Source organism: Microchirus variegatus (genome assembly GCF_963457635.1).
Source record: "Microchirus variegatus genome assembly, chromosome: 15".
Classification (NCBI taxonomy): Eukaryota; Metazoa; Chordata; class Actinopteri; order Pleuronectiformes; family Soleidae; genus Microchirus; species Microchirus variegatus.
In genome coordinates this window covers 22630439-22644439 of record NC_139816.1, presented here as the reverse complement: position 1 = coordinate 22644439, position 14001 = coordinate 22630439, and the positions used below count along the sequence as shown (strand labels likewise).

The window sequence follows — 14001 nt, the reverse complement described above, 5'->3', positions numbered from 1 at the left end:
TGGATATTTTCCATAGAAAACACTTTCCTCAGCAGTGACTCAGTGAGGGTGAGGATTCATACTTTCATTTTTACAGTTACATCACTTTCTGTGACTATCATAAAATATCAAAAAGCTAAAAATATTTCTGCTCCAATGACGACATCATTTGGGGAGCATCTGTCACCACAAGGTGGCAGCAGCAGCAGCAAGCATTTAGTGAGTGGACTTTGAAACTTATGAGGTTCCTTGAATGCATCGTGTTAGCTGCTCCCATTAGATCAACACGTCGTAAATGTGCGTGTTGTTTTCGGGCGTAGTCACACAAATCAGCCACACCCACATGCATTGCTAGGTTCAAACATAAAAGACCCCGAAAATTTGATTTCATTAATAAAAAAGTGGGGAAAATATTATTTAACGAGTCATTTCTTATTTTATTATTTACGATAAAAATTTAATGTTTTCTAATCTAACGTGGCTATGCTAACCATGCGAACCATAAAGAAAAGAAGTGTGAACTTTAAGTAGATTTTATTATTCTTTTATTATTCACCTGTAAACAAAAAAATCTAAATTTAAAATTCAAACTTAAGTTAAAACAGACATTTTCCAGTTATTATGATAAGCTAACGCTGTTTACGTTAGCAGACAGTGACATTGTGTTTCTCTTCTTTTATTTCAACGCTATTGTAAACACATTAATGATTGTAGGTTAAAAAAATGTAAATAAATATGTTTAAATTTGAATAGGTTACATCCCATAATATCAGGGATCTGCCCTCACAAACCTCCACTCAGTGTGAACGAGTGAAAAACAGGTGACATTGTCAAGGAAATGTCAAAATAAAAGTCTAATAAATGACATGAATACATTTGTTTCTCTTCAAACGAGAGAATTTCCTGAATCTCACTGAGACTGAAAAACTACTTCAGTGAAAGAAGAGGAAAAGAAACCAGGATCCTTCACATCCTCAGAAAAAACCTGAGAGTTTTCTCTCCTCCACCAAAAACTGACAATAGCCACCAAACTAAAAGACGTGTGTCATAAACTGTACATCAGTTTAAGTCTACAGTAGCTCCGTCATATGTCCATGTGTTTATCGCACTGAAACTGAAGTTTGTAAACCACTCACTCTCCCACACCAAAGTCCAGTGAGAAAATCAGTGATCCACTGCTGCCTCCATCCCTAAGTTCAAATGTCTTATTTTGTCACTTCAGTGTTTTAAATCCTTTGTTCAGATTGACCTCAGTGACACAAAGTGACCACACGAGGCAGCAGTAGACCAGCAGCTCCTGTGTCCATGCGAGCTTAAATCACTGATTCTCTATAGAGACTTTGGTGTGAGAGAAGCAGCTGTGATAGCTCAGTGGTCCACAGTCCTTGGTGTGGCAGGCTAGGGTACAAATCCTGGTCAGGGCAAGGTCAGCTAATACCCAGTGTGGACCCCAAGGCAAGGCCATTAATGCTACTTGCCTTCCTATACCTGGATATATGGGCCCGTTGCGTCAGGGAGGGCAACCGGTGTAAAAATCTCCGCAAAACAAATGTGAATGGAGGGAGCAGCCGAAAGACTCACACACACACTTTGAGTGAGTGGTTTACAAACTTCCTTTTGGAAAAGTCTGTCTAACAGTGAGATAAAGACGTGAATATGTTCTTAAGACATCATAAACATACTTACATTTAATATCTTTTGTTAAGTTGCTAAAATCTGTATTTAGTTGAGTATCTGTTGGCAGCCATTTTTCACTGAGTGTGTGAGACTCCTATTGCTGGTTCTCAGCAGCAGGGGGCGCTCAGAGTTACTGATATGATCCTGAAAATGTCCTCACAGCTGTCCTCAACTGTCTTTATTCCAGTTTTAATCTTAGGTTCCTTCATGTGGTCTTCAGAAGTTCAGCGACATGTGGACATGACCTTTCTCCTCACGCTCTCTTCCGCCCTCGTCTGAAGCTCCTCCCTCATGGAGGAGGCGGGTCAGGATGTTGAGGAGACGCTGGTGGATGTCTCTGCTGCTGCTGCCCCCTACTGGTCGTCCATCCAATGCATCGTCTTCTCTTTCGTTCACACCTCCGTCTGTTTCTGAACATTCCTGTACAGCCCGCTGCAGCTCCACCTGTCCATCATCATCATCATCATCATCTTCATTTTGATATGTATTCATAAACAACATAAAGTGTCTCACCTGTAGGGGGAGCCCGGCTTTGGCCCCAAGCAGAGTGGGAGAAAACCACGGCCTGAAAATCTTCTCACAAATCACCTGAGGAAGAGGAAAGACAGAAGGAAAGGAAGAGGAAGGACACAAGGAAAGGAGAGGAAAGACACAAGGAAAGGAAGAGGAAAGACACAAGGAAAGGAGAGGAAAGACACAAGGAAAGGAAGAGGAAAGACACAAGAAAAGGAGAGGAAAGACACAAGGAAAGGAGAGGAAAGACACAAGAAAAGGAGAGGAAAGACACAAGAAAAGGAGAGGAAAGACACAAGGAAAGGAAGAGGAAAGACACAAGAAAAGGAGAGGAAAGACACAAGGAAATGAGGAAAGACACAAGGAAAGGAAGAGGAAAGACACAAGAAAAGGAGAGGAAAGACATAAGGAAAGAAGAGGAAAGACACAAGAAAAGGAAGAGCAGAGGATGAAGGAATTAAGGGAAGGAGAGACTAAAATGATAAAGAGAAAAGAGGAGAAGAAAGAGTGCTGAAAAAAGAAAAGGGAAAATTGAGGAAAGGAAGTGTGGAGGAGAGAAGACAAGAGAGTGGTAAAAGAAAGATAAAAGTGATGAATCATGTTTTTATCTGCTCATTTAACATTAACTGAACACTGTTTTTCTTCTTCTCTTTCATCATCAATTCTTTTGTTTTCTGTTTGTTTTAGACAGAAAATAAATTCAAATTTCTGATCTGAAAAACAGTCTCGTGGAAACTACTTGTCGTGCTGTGTGTGTGCAAAGCGATCATGTGACAGCTGTGACCTCTGACCTGCAGGTTAGTGTTGCGTCGCCGTGGGTTACACCGGCGACTGCTCAGATTACACCTGGACGAACAATCAAAGAAGTTACAGTCGTCGTCGCTGCTGCAGTTCTGCTCCAGGATGTCCTGCATCTTTGGCTCAAAGAACGCCATATCCACATCAATCGCCACCACCTGCAGGGGGCACCACACACACGTCAAGATTAAACCCTGGAACATTTTCAAAACCAGGATTAAACCCTGGAACATGGACCTTTAACTCCAGGATTAAACCCTGGAACATGGACCTTTATCTCCAGGATTAAACCCTGGAACATGGACCTTGGATTCCAAATGGTCTCTCCTCAGAACCTCACGGTGAACATAAACGTGGACGTTAACTCACGGTCAGGTCTGTCCTGATTGCGAAGTTCTCCGGCTTGATGTCACACAGGTGCAGTTTGTGGGTGAAGTCGTTGTCAAAGTGCCAAACCATGTCCAGGAAGCTCAGCGCGATGCGATGGACCATCTCCCTGCTGGTCCAGCGTCCACGCGGTCCGGCCCGGTCCTGACCCGTCCGTCCAGGGACCACCACGTCCTCCAGGGAGAAGATGTTCTGGTCCCAGGCGTGTCCTGCTGACAGGTACTCCACAGCATAGAAGTGACCACAAGAACCCAGCACCTTGGCCACATGAGTGCTGAGGTCCTGCAAGAGTCTGGAGGACAGAGTCAAAGGTCAATATGTAAAGTTTTTAAAGGAGCAGCAGTTACTTCACTTGGAAGAAGAAGAAACTGATCTGATTCACACACACACACACACACACACACACACACACACACACACACACACACACACACACACACACACACACACACACACACACACACACACACACACACACACACACACACAGATAAGCAGCAGCACAGGTCACCTCTGCTCTGTTTTATTTTTAGCTTTTCATCCGTCAGTGTCCGAGCGTCTGACTCTAAACAAACCTGCGTCAGAGGATGGAGTTAATATTACTGTTTTATGCTCAGTGATGTATTAATAATCAGAGAGAAACGTGCAGATATTCAGATATAAAAAAGGAAATATAGACAAAATAAATAGAATGATATGTTGTGGTAATACACACTAAGAAATCAAAGTACGAGACTGTACCTAAAAAGGTACAAATGCTCAGTTGTACCCTATCACTGTACCTTTCAAATGTGTACCTGCTTGTTTGTACCTCTAAAGAAACATTTCTGCACCCTTAGTGACAAAAATGTACCTGTACACAAAGGTACCGTCTCGTACTTTGATTTATTAGTGTGTATATTACAATAGGCAGCAGTTATTAAGTGATCATTTTTAAGTTTTTATAAAATGTGGCAATCACAGCCACTTAACAAACGACTCCAATTGATGAATCAATGATTTTCTCTATGGACTTTGGTGAGTGGTTTACAAACTTCAGTTGGAAAAGTCTGTCTTACAGTGAGATAATACGTGTGACGTAGATATCGTAGACTTAAAGGCGCCATATGTAAGAATGGGACCAAAAATGGTTACTACACTCAAATTCAAAATACTGAGGTCACTCTACTGACTGCAATGATTGGTAGACGGCGGTAGGTGGCCCCACATGCCAAAACATGATTTCAAAACATAAACATGTTTTGCAGTCTGCAAAATATTTTTTTTAATGTAAATATTTTGTCTGTACTGTTGTTGTTGGTGAGTTCAGTTTGTTATATGAACATTATTCCTGAGTCTCTGTGACATATTAGGAGGATTTTATGGCCAGTTGCTTTAGATTTATTACATAATGCACCTTTAAACTGATGTATATTTTATCAGCTATGTTTTTTGTTAAGTGGCTAAAATGTTGTTTTTGCACACCACACCAAAGTCAGTGCCTCATAAAACCACCCTTTAATATTAATTTTATTATATATTAAAGTTATACTTACCTTTCTTGCATTTTTACACTTTTCTTTTTTAATCTTAAATTGCTCCTAATAAGTGTATGGCACTCTAAAGCGTAAGATAAATCCACCAGGTTTTGAAACTCACCATTATTTAATTTTCACATGATAAAAGTATGACCAAAAAAAATATTCGGACCGAATATAATAATTGGCCGAGCTTCCTGTCTGTCTTCACTGTCACAGCTTGCGAGTCGCGTGCATCTCTGACAGAGCAGTGTTACCAACGTGGCGACTTTGACGCTAAATCTGACAACTTTTTGTGGTGTTTGGAGACTCTCACGTGATCACTCTGCAGTTACTGAGCTCAACAAGCAGCGTGTGTTGCTGGGGTCACCTCCCAAAGCACAGTAACCTCAGCAGTCCCAGTCTTCAGTCAGAGCAGAGCGGACAGCCTCAAAACTCCGCTTCCAGAATGCTAATGAATCGCGCATGAACATAGCCGCTGCCGTTCCGCCCTGGAGGGCGGGACTTTGAGGGAGGTGGAGGTGTTCATGTTCAAATTTTTACTGAGTGCTGTGAGACATGCAAGAAAGGTAAGTATAACTTTAAGTGAGTAGAACATGAGTTTCTGGACACGGTGTAAAATGGTCTGTGATATCAGTTGTGCAGATTCATGACTGAAGGTGAGGTCATGGCTTTACCTGAGGAAGGTGTACTCCTCCTGCTGCAGCAGCGACCACAGTGACGCTAACTCTGCTCTGGAGAAACTTTTGTCTCGCTTTTTCAGCTTCTTCCCCCAAAGTCTGGCCAGGGAACTGTTGGCTCCGCCTCCTCCTCCTCTTCCTCCTCCCTCCTCCTCCTCCTCCTCCTCGTCTGCCTCAGCCAATCCCAGCGAGTTTCGTACCTGAGTCAGAGATAAATAACGTTAGTGTGGTTAGCAGCGCCGTTAGCGTCAGCTGATGGTGCAACTCACCTCCAGAGTGGCGTAGAAAACCACGTCGAGTGGAGACACGTCCTCCGCTGCGTCCTGTCAAACATGTGCTGGACAATCAATGTTTGTCTTCACATTAATAACAGACGTTTGGAGGTGGGACAGGAAGTGTGTGGGCATCACCTGATAGTCCAGGATTCCCAGCGGCTCATAGGAGGAGAAGTTCTCCAGCTTGGATTTGAGGATGATGGGTTTTCCTCGCCACCGCGCCTCCATCACCTTCTTACCGTTCTCGTAGTAGAGACAGCTCTTGTACTCGACCAGGCCGAAGACACACAGGTCCTCACACATGTCCCCTGTCACCGCGCCCTCGCCGAACTCCACGCACTGTGGGACAGAGAGAGGGGCGGAGCCACAGAGGACAGTAAGGGCCATTTCCAATTCCTATCTTAACCCTAAATCTTAACCCTCAAGCTCACCCTTATCTTAACTGGGCCTCAAAACCAAGTGTTGAGGGTTATTTTGTCACTTAGAAATGGGACACCCCTTAAATGCAGATACGTCTTCAGACTGTAGGGGGCAGAATAACGCGAAAGCTGCGTCCAGTCTGTCAACTCCAAAAAAGAAGAAGAAGAACACATTTACGTCACGATTATTTATTACGATCCGTTTGTCAGTCAAGTTATTAGGTTTTCAGTTAGTTATAAGATGATACTCATACAAATACCACAACCACGGACATATTCAGCTGACAGTTACCACACACCACGGCTTATTGAAAAGTAAACGATAGCAAACGATCGCTTGTCTGCACCGGCCGACTATTGACAAAAGATCGTAAAATAAAAATAAATGTTACGCAACAATGACGTCAGTAATCCATAATATGGTCCTAAACTAAGATAATACAATGGTTTTCGTCATTTTTATATCTCTATTAACAAAGAAAATACTTAATTTGTATCGCACTCGCTTCGCTGCTTTCGACGCCATCTTTCTTATGTGAAAACACGCAATGCATTCTGGGTAGCCCTTGCTCCCAAGGGTGGTCTCGGAAAATCTCAATATTGAGGGCGGTACAGCCCTTAAACTCGCCCCTCAACTTAATTTTTCTGAGAATCGGGACAGCACTTGCACTAGAGGGAGCGCATTTTTGAGATTGAGGGTTAAGATTGAGGGTTAAGTAAGGAATTGGAATTCGCCCTAAGACGTTTCATAGACGCTCTGTGACACTGACGATGTGGGCGGAGCTTCTCATGTTGTTACGATATTTTCCTTTTAAATCACTTTAAGTCACGTTGTCAGTAAGTCAGTAAAATGTGTAAAAGGTTATTTACATGTTTTTTGTGATGTTAGAACTGGGGGTTTATAAAGCTTGTAACTTAAGTTTTGTTGTTTGTAAAACATTAGTTGTGTTTGTGTTTTGTACCTTTTTAAACTCTAATTTTTGTGAAGTTATTCACATTTTTAGCATTAAAGTTAGTAATGTAGTTAAAAAAGGGTTAGTTATGTGTTTGTTTTGTAACAATAGGATTGTTGTTCCTAGTTGTTGTTCCGGGGAGCGCTTAGAGTGTGACACATAGTGAAGTAATGAGGCTGGTTAGAGCTGAACGTACTGTTAAGTTTGAATGTACAAATAAAGTATACAAGTAAGCAAGATCTGCTTTAATCGTCCATTCTGTATGGTTTACGGAGTCATATAAACGGAACAGAATGAAACATGGTGGCAGCGGTGCACATTGACAGACGCAGACAAGTGCTGCTAACCGGCTAATTAGCTTCGAAGAGACGACCGACTTGCCGACCATCACAACAGGTGAGCGGAGGAGAAGCGGGCGAAGGGATGGAGGGACTAAAACCTCCGGCAATGCTGGTGTTGGACTCCAACAACTTAGCAAAGACATGGAAAAGCTGGAAGGAGGAGTTTACACTATACATGGACCTCACCATGCCCAATGCGGATGAACCGAAGCGAATCAAGCTGTTCTACTATCTCATTGGAGAAAGCGGCAGAGAGCTGTTGGACACTTTGAGTGACAGCGCATCGGCGAGACGAACAGTGAGAACACTGATGACGCTGTTCGATGGACACTGCAATCCCAAAGTGAACGAGACCGTTGAGAGGTACAAGTTTTTTGTGCGTGACCAGAGACTAGATGAAAATATTGATAAGTATGTCACGGATTTGAGAGTTTTGGCCAGTACATGCAATTTCAGAGATATTAGAGACTCGCTGATAAGAGACCGTATTGTGTGTGGCACGAGCAGCTCTGCAATGAGGGAGAGATTACTCCGGGAAGAGAACTTGACACTCGATAAATGTCTGCAAATATGTAGAGCTACAGAACTGTCCAGAGAGAACAGCAAAACACTACAAAGACAGACAGTGGAGGAAGTACATGCACTGAAACACAACACAGATAAAGGCAATGAAGACAATGTGATTTCCTGTAAGTTTTGTGGTAGAACACATGAGAGAAGTAAGAATAAATGCCCCGCTTTTGGCAAGAAGTGTAAAAAGTGTGGGAAAGACAATAATTTTGCTGCTAAATGCAAGTCAAAAATAGAGAGTGACAGGAAATACAGACCAGTTCATGTGGTGGCAGAGGAGGAAAGTGGCACGTATGAGGACATCATGACCATAACAGAAATATGTGAAAACAATGAGACTGTGAACCACGTGAAAGAGAGCCACAGTCACCAACTCTTTGCAGGAATGATGATTGGAAAGACATTAGCTGACTTCCAAATAGACTGTGGGGCCACATGTAACGTCATCCCCATACATCTCCTCAACCCAGACACACAGCTGGAGCCTCCTGAGAAAGTGCTTTTGATGTACAATAAAACTGAGCTGAAGCCACTTGGAAAATGCAAGGTCAAAGTCAGAAACCCCAGAAATAACAAACAGTACAGACTGGAGTTTCAAGTGGTGGACCGGAATGACAAAATCCCATTATTGGGCAGGAAGGCCAGCGAAGCTATGAAGTTGATAAAAGTACAGTACGAGAATATCATGGCCATTGACAGCATTGTGAGAAAAGGAATAAAGGGGAGGACGAAGGAGGAGAACTGTGATGGACACATGACAATGGAGAAAATCAAAACAGAGTTTGAAGATGTTTTCACTGGTGATGGCTGTATGGAAGGGGAATACCACATTGAAATAGACAAGAGTCGTGAAGTGCCGCCAGTGAAGCTGCCAAAACGCAGAGTGCCTGTTGCTATGATAATGCCGCTGAAACAGGAACTGAATGATCTGGAGAAAAGAGGGATCATAACACCAGTAGAAAGAAGTTACAGACTGGATAAGTAGTATGGTCTCAGTGATGAAACCCAATGGAAAGCCAAGAAACTGTATAGATCCAAAACCGCTGAATCGAGCACTGAAGAGGAGCCATTTTCCCCTCCCTACAATTGATGACATCCTCCCAGAATTGTCGAAAGCAAAAGTGTTCACAGTTTGTGATGTGAAACACGGCTTCTGGCATGTGAAGATATGGGAAGAGTCCAGCTATCTCACCACATTTGCCACCCCATTTGGCCGGTACCGATGGCTAAGAATGCCGATGGGAATAAGCCCAGCACCAGAAGTCTTCCAGAGGAAGCTCCTACAAGCACTCGAGGGCTTACCAGGAATATATGTCATAGCAGATGATGTGTTGGTCACAGGTGAAGGTGTGACATTGGGAGATGCAAATGAGGATCATGACAGGAAACTCAGATGTTTTCTGACCAGATGCAGAGAACAAAACATTAAACTGAACGTTGATAAGCTTAAACTACGTCGCCATGAGGTACCATACATTGGTCACCTGCTAACAGCAGAGGGGCTGCGGGCTGACCCAGACAAAGTGCGGGCAATCAGAGAGATGCCCAGACCGACTGACGTAAAAGGGGTACAGCGACTGGTGGGTATGGTAAACTATCTTTCAAAGTTCTATGTTCACTTAGCAGATGACTGTGAGGTTTTAGGACAACTGACACACATAGAGAACATGTGGGAGTGGACTGACACACATGAGACAGCGTTTAATAGGTTAATAGACAAAATAGCAGACAGTCCGGTACTGAAGTACTATGACCAAGATGACGAGTTGACACTGCAATGCGACGCATCCGACACAGGACTAGGTATTGCACTGACTCAGGGAGGTAAACCGGTAGCATTTGGGAGTAGGGCACTGACGCCTACAGAGAGGGGTTATGCCCAAATTGAGAAAGAATGTTTAGCCATAGTGTTTGGAATGGAAAGATTTCATCAGTACACTTATGGTCGAAAAGTGACTGTCCAGAGTGATCATAAACCACTCGAGAATATTCACAAGAAGCCACTACATAGTGCACCAAAGAGACTACAGAGGATGCTTCTTAGGCTGCAGAAGTATGACATCTGTGTGATCTACATACCAGGCAGAGATATGTTACTAGCCAATACACTGAGCCAGGCTTACTTACCTGAGAGCACGACAGGAGACAGTGAGACAGAGTTAGAGACTGTAAACATGGTTAGTTACTTACCTATGTCCACTGAAAGACTGAGCTCCATTCGATCTGCTACAAGTGAGGATGTAAAGCTACAGAGAGTGAGAGAGATGATTCTGGCTGGGTGGCCGCAGAACAAAACTGACATACAAACACACATACAACACTATCGCTCATTCCAGGATTAACTAAGTTTTCAGGATGGCAGAGTTTTCAGAGGAGAGAGAGCAGTGATACCTGACGCACTCAGAGCTGACATAATCCAACGGGTCCATTCCTCTCATTTAGGGGTAGAAGGATGTCATAGGAGGGCAAGAGAGTGCGTATACTGGCAAGGGATGAATGAACAAGTAAAAACTTTCATCTCTAAATGTGACATATGCAGGGCAGTAGACCCAAGACAACAAAGAGAGACATTACACCCACATGACATGACATACAGAACCTGGGCCAAAGTGGGAACAGATTTGTTTTTCTTTAGAGACAAAGACTATTTGATAACGGTGGATTATTACTCCAATTTTTGGGAGGTTGACTATCTGCCAGACACAAAGAGCAACACAGTGATTAGAAAACTCAAAGCCCACTTTGCTCGTCAGGGGATACCAGATGTTCTAATCTCTGATAACGGACCACAGTATACTTCGCAGGAATTTCGACAATTCAGTCAGAGGTGGGAATTCGAACACAGAACGTCCTCACCTGGATAGTCCCAAAGCAATGGGAAAGCGGAATCAGCAGTGAAAACAGCCAAGCGTCTCATGATGAAAACTCAGGCGGCGGGACAAGATCCATACTTGGCTATATTGGATCATCGCAACACACCAAGCCAAGGTCTCAACACGAGCCCGGCACAGAGACTGCTGAGCAGGAGGACAAGGACCCTTCTTCCTACCACAGACACATTGTTGGAGCCAGAAGTAAAAAACAACACACAGGGACTGATGGACATCAGACACAGACAGAAAAAATACTATGACTGCACAGCGTAGGATATGGACTCTTTCAAGGAAGGTGACAGTGTACGAGTTCAGCCCTTTGTTTCACAGAAGGTCTGGAGAACGGCACGGGTGGTTAAACCTGTGAGCCACAGATCATATGAAGTGAAACTGGAGTCAGGTGGTGTGCTGAGAAGAAATCGACGATACCTCAGGCGGGACCATGGCGCAACTACCTTACCTACTCAGACAGGGACTCTGGGTTACACACCAACCGAGGATCTGGTGTCACAGGAACAAACAGTGAGGACAAGTCCTGTCACTACCAGATCGGGACGTCAGGTTGTCAGACCCCAGTACCTGAAGGACTATCAACAATAAGGATATTGTGCTCTTGATGAAAAAAAAAAAAAAAAAAAAAAGGAAAGTGATGGTATAAAGAATATAAAGTATGTGCACCATGTTTGGGTTATAATGTTGAGATATGTTTATTTCTGGTGACAGTTTAAGTGACACTTTAGTCCAGATAGGGTGATTTTGGTTGAAAATGTTGAGTGTTTACTTTTGAAGTTATTTCATAACTGATGTTGTGCCTTCAAGGAAATTTGTTATACATTTAATATGGTTAACTGCACTGTTTTAAAGTGTTATGTTAAGAGTAAAGGACTTCACTTCAAGAAAAAAAAGAAAAGATGTAACAATAGGATTGTTGTTCCTAGTTGTTGTTGTTCCGGGGAGCGCTTAGAGTGTGACACATAGTGAAGTAATGAGGCTGGTTAGAGCTGAACGTACAGTTAAGTTTGAATGTACAATTAAAGTATACAAGTAAGCAAGATCTGCTTTAATCGTCCATTCTGTATGGTTTACGGAGTCATATAAACGGAACAGAATGAAACATGTTTCATTCACTTTGTTTCACGTGTGTAACTTTTGGAACGTTATTTTTTCACAGGATTTTGGTGATGTCTCAAACACACACAAAGAGCTCAGTGTGTGTGTGTGTGTGTGTGGAGGTGGAGGATTAATGTGGTTCTGGTCGGGGATTAGAGAGCTAATCTTCTTGCCCGGCCCACATTCCAACACAAACATCAGTCAGAATCTCAGGTTATAACACACACACACACACACACACACACACACACACACACACACACACACACACACACACACACACACACACACACACACACACACACACACACACACACACACACACACACACACGTAGCGTTACTATAAAAGGTAAGAAGTTGTGTTTTTTCAGTCAAATTGCAGGATTTTCAGCGGCGGCCATTTTGGTAGCTTCTTGTGTTTGTAATGTTGAAGTTTGTGGTTCTTTAGCATCGTAGCTACGAACAGTGACATCATGACGTCCTGTCGCTGCACTGCAATCTGTGTGTGTGAACACTGAGAGTTTGTTAAAGTGAGTGAGTGTGTGTGTGTGTGTGTGTGTGTGTGTGTGTGTGTGTGTGTGTGTGTGTGTGTGTGTGTGTATGTGTGTGGCCTGCGGTTGTGCACTCACCAGCTGTGAGATCACTTCAACTGATCCACCCACACTCTGTTTGTTAGTAAGTGTGTGTGTTAACATGTACGTTAACGTGGGTTAACGTATGTGTGTGTGTGTGTGTGTGTGTGTGTGTGAGAGAATGAATGAACGCAGTGTTTCAGCCCACACCTCTCTCTGCTCTCAGTCCATTGTTCAGTAAACTCAGAAACAACAGCAGCTTTTATCATGTTGTTGATTTTCAGTGCAGTCACTGTACATGACTGACACTGACCTTTGACCTCCTGTCACCAGTGATGGATCACAACAGAGTTCAGAGGTCATTCACATTTACATCTGTGAGCGCACACTGACAAAAAATACAACCAAGAAAAAGAGAAACTAAATAACCTATAAAATATATTAACAACGTGAAAAGCACAATGTAAAATACTATAAAATATGTGAACAACGTAAAAACACAATGTAAAATACTTTAAAATATGTAAACTATGTAAAAATAATACATAACCTACTGTAAATTATGTAAATGTAAAATACTACATGAGTTACTGTAAAATATATAAACAATGCAAAAATACTATGTAAAATACTATAAAATGAGGAAGTTTGAATCAGTTGTCTCTGTCTGTCTTTCCCTCTCACTGTCTCTGTCTAAAGTCATTAAAGTCTTGAAGTCTGAAATTGAACGACAAATGAAAAATGACAGTAAAGAAAGGATGGAAAGATGAAGAGAAGTAGAAAAGAGAAAATGAAAGACAAAGAAGGACAGACCTGGATGTGATCACACGTTTACAGAGAAATGAATGAAAATGACATTATTTTAACAAAGTTTTAATGTATTTCAATTTTTACTTTTTCAAACCATGAGAGAGAGAGGAGCTTTATTTAGCTCACACACAGACACACGCACACACACGCACGCACGCACGCACGCACGCACGCACGCACGCACACACACACACACACACACACACACACACACACACACACACACACACACACACACTGTGGGAAAACAGCTGCAGTAAAAATGTGACGTTGAATCTTCAGGGAAAAATAACTTCACTCTCTCACTGTGATACCAGGAAGTGAACACATTAAAGGGAGAAAAGAAGAAAGATGTGGAGTCAGTAGCTGAACAAAAATAAGGAAGACAGAAACTTTGTGACGATTTATCACACATTTGGAAGACGTTTGTTTGTTTGTAAACAGTCTCAGCTGTTTGTGGTTCAGTGACTTGACTGCGTAAAGTGCTCTGCGTAGGCTACGCAGAGTCCTCTGCGTCGACGCAGA

The 14001-nt window shown here is 42.7% G+C and overlaps 1 protein-coding gene across 1 annotated transcript in view; it reads right to left on the bottom strand.

Moving 5' to 3' along the window:
- Nucleotides 1-639: 639 nt before the first annotated feature.
- dipk1c (divergent protein kinase domain 1C) overlaps nt 640-14001 on the bottom strand; it is a 20042-nt gene continuing 6680 nt past the window's right edge. Inside the window, 7 exon segments of the mRNA XM_083901949.1 lie at nt 640-2100; nt 2170-2244; nt 2961-3125; nt 3337-3646; nt 5549-5751; nt 5821-5874; nt 5962-6165. Of these exon segments, the coding sequence (XP_083758075.1) occupies nt 1873-2100; nt 2170-2244; nt 2961-3125; nt 3337-3646; nt 5549-5751; nt 5821-5874; nt 5962-6165 (1239 nt within the window). The 3' untranslated portion in view covers nt 640-1872.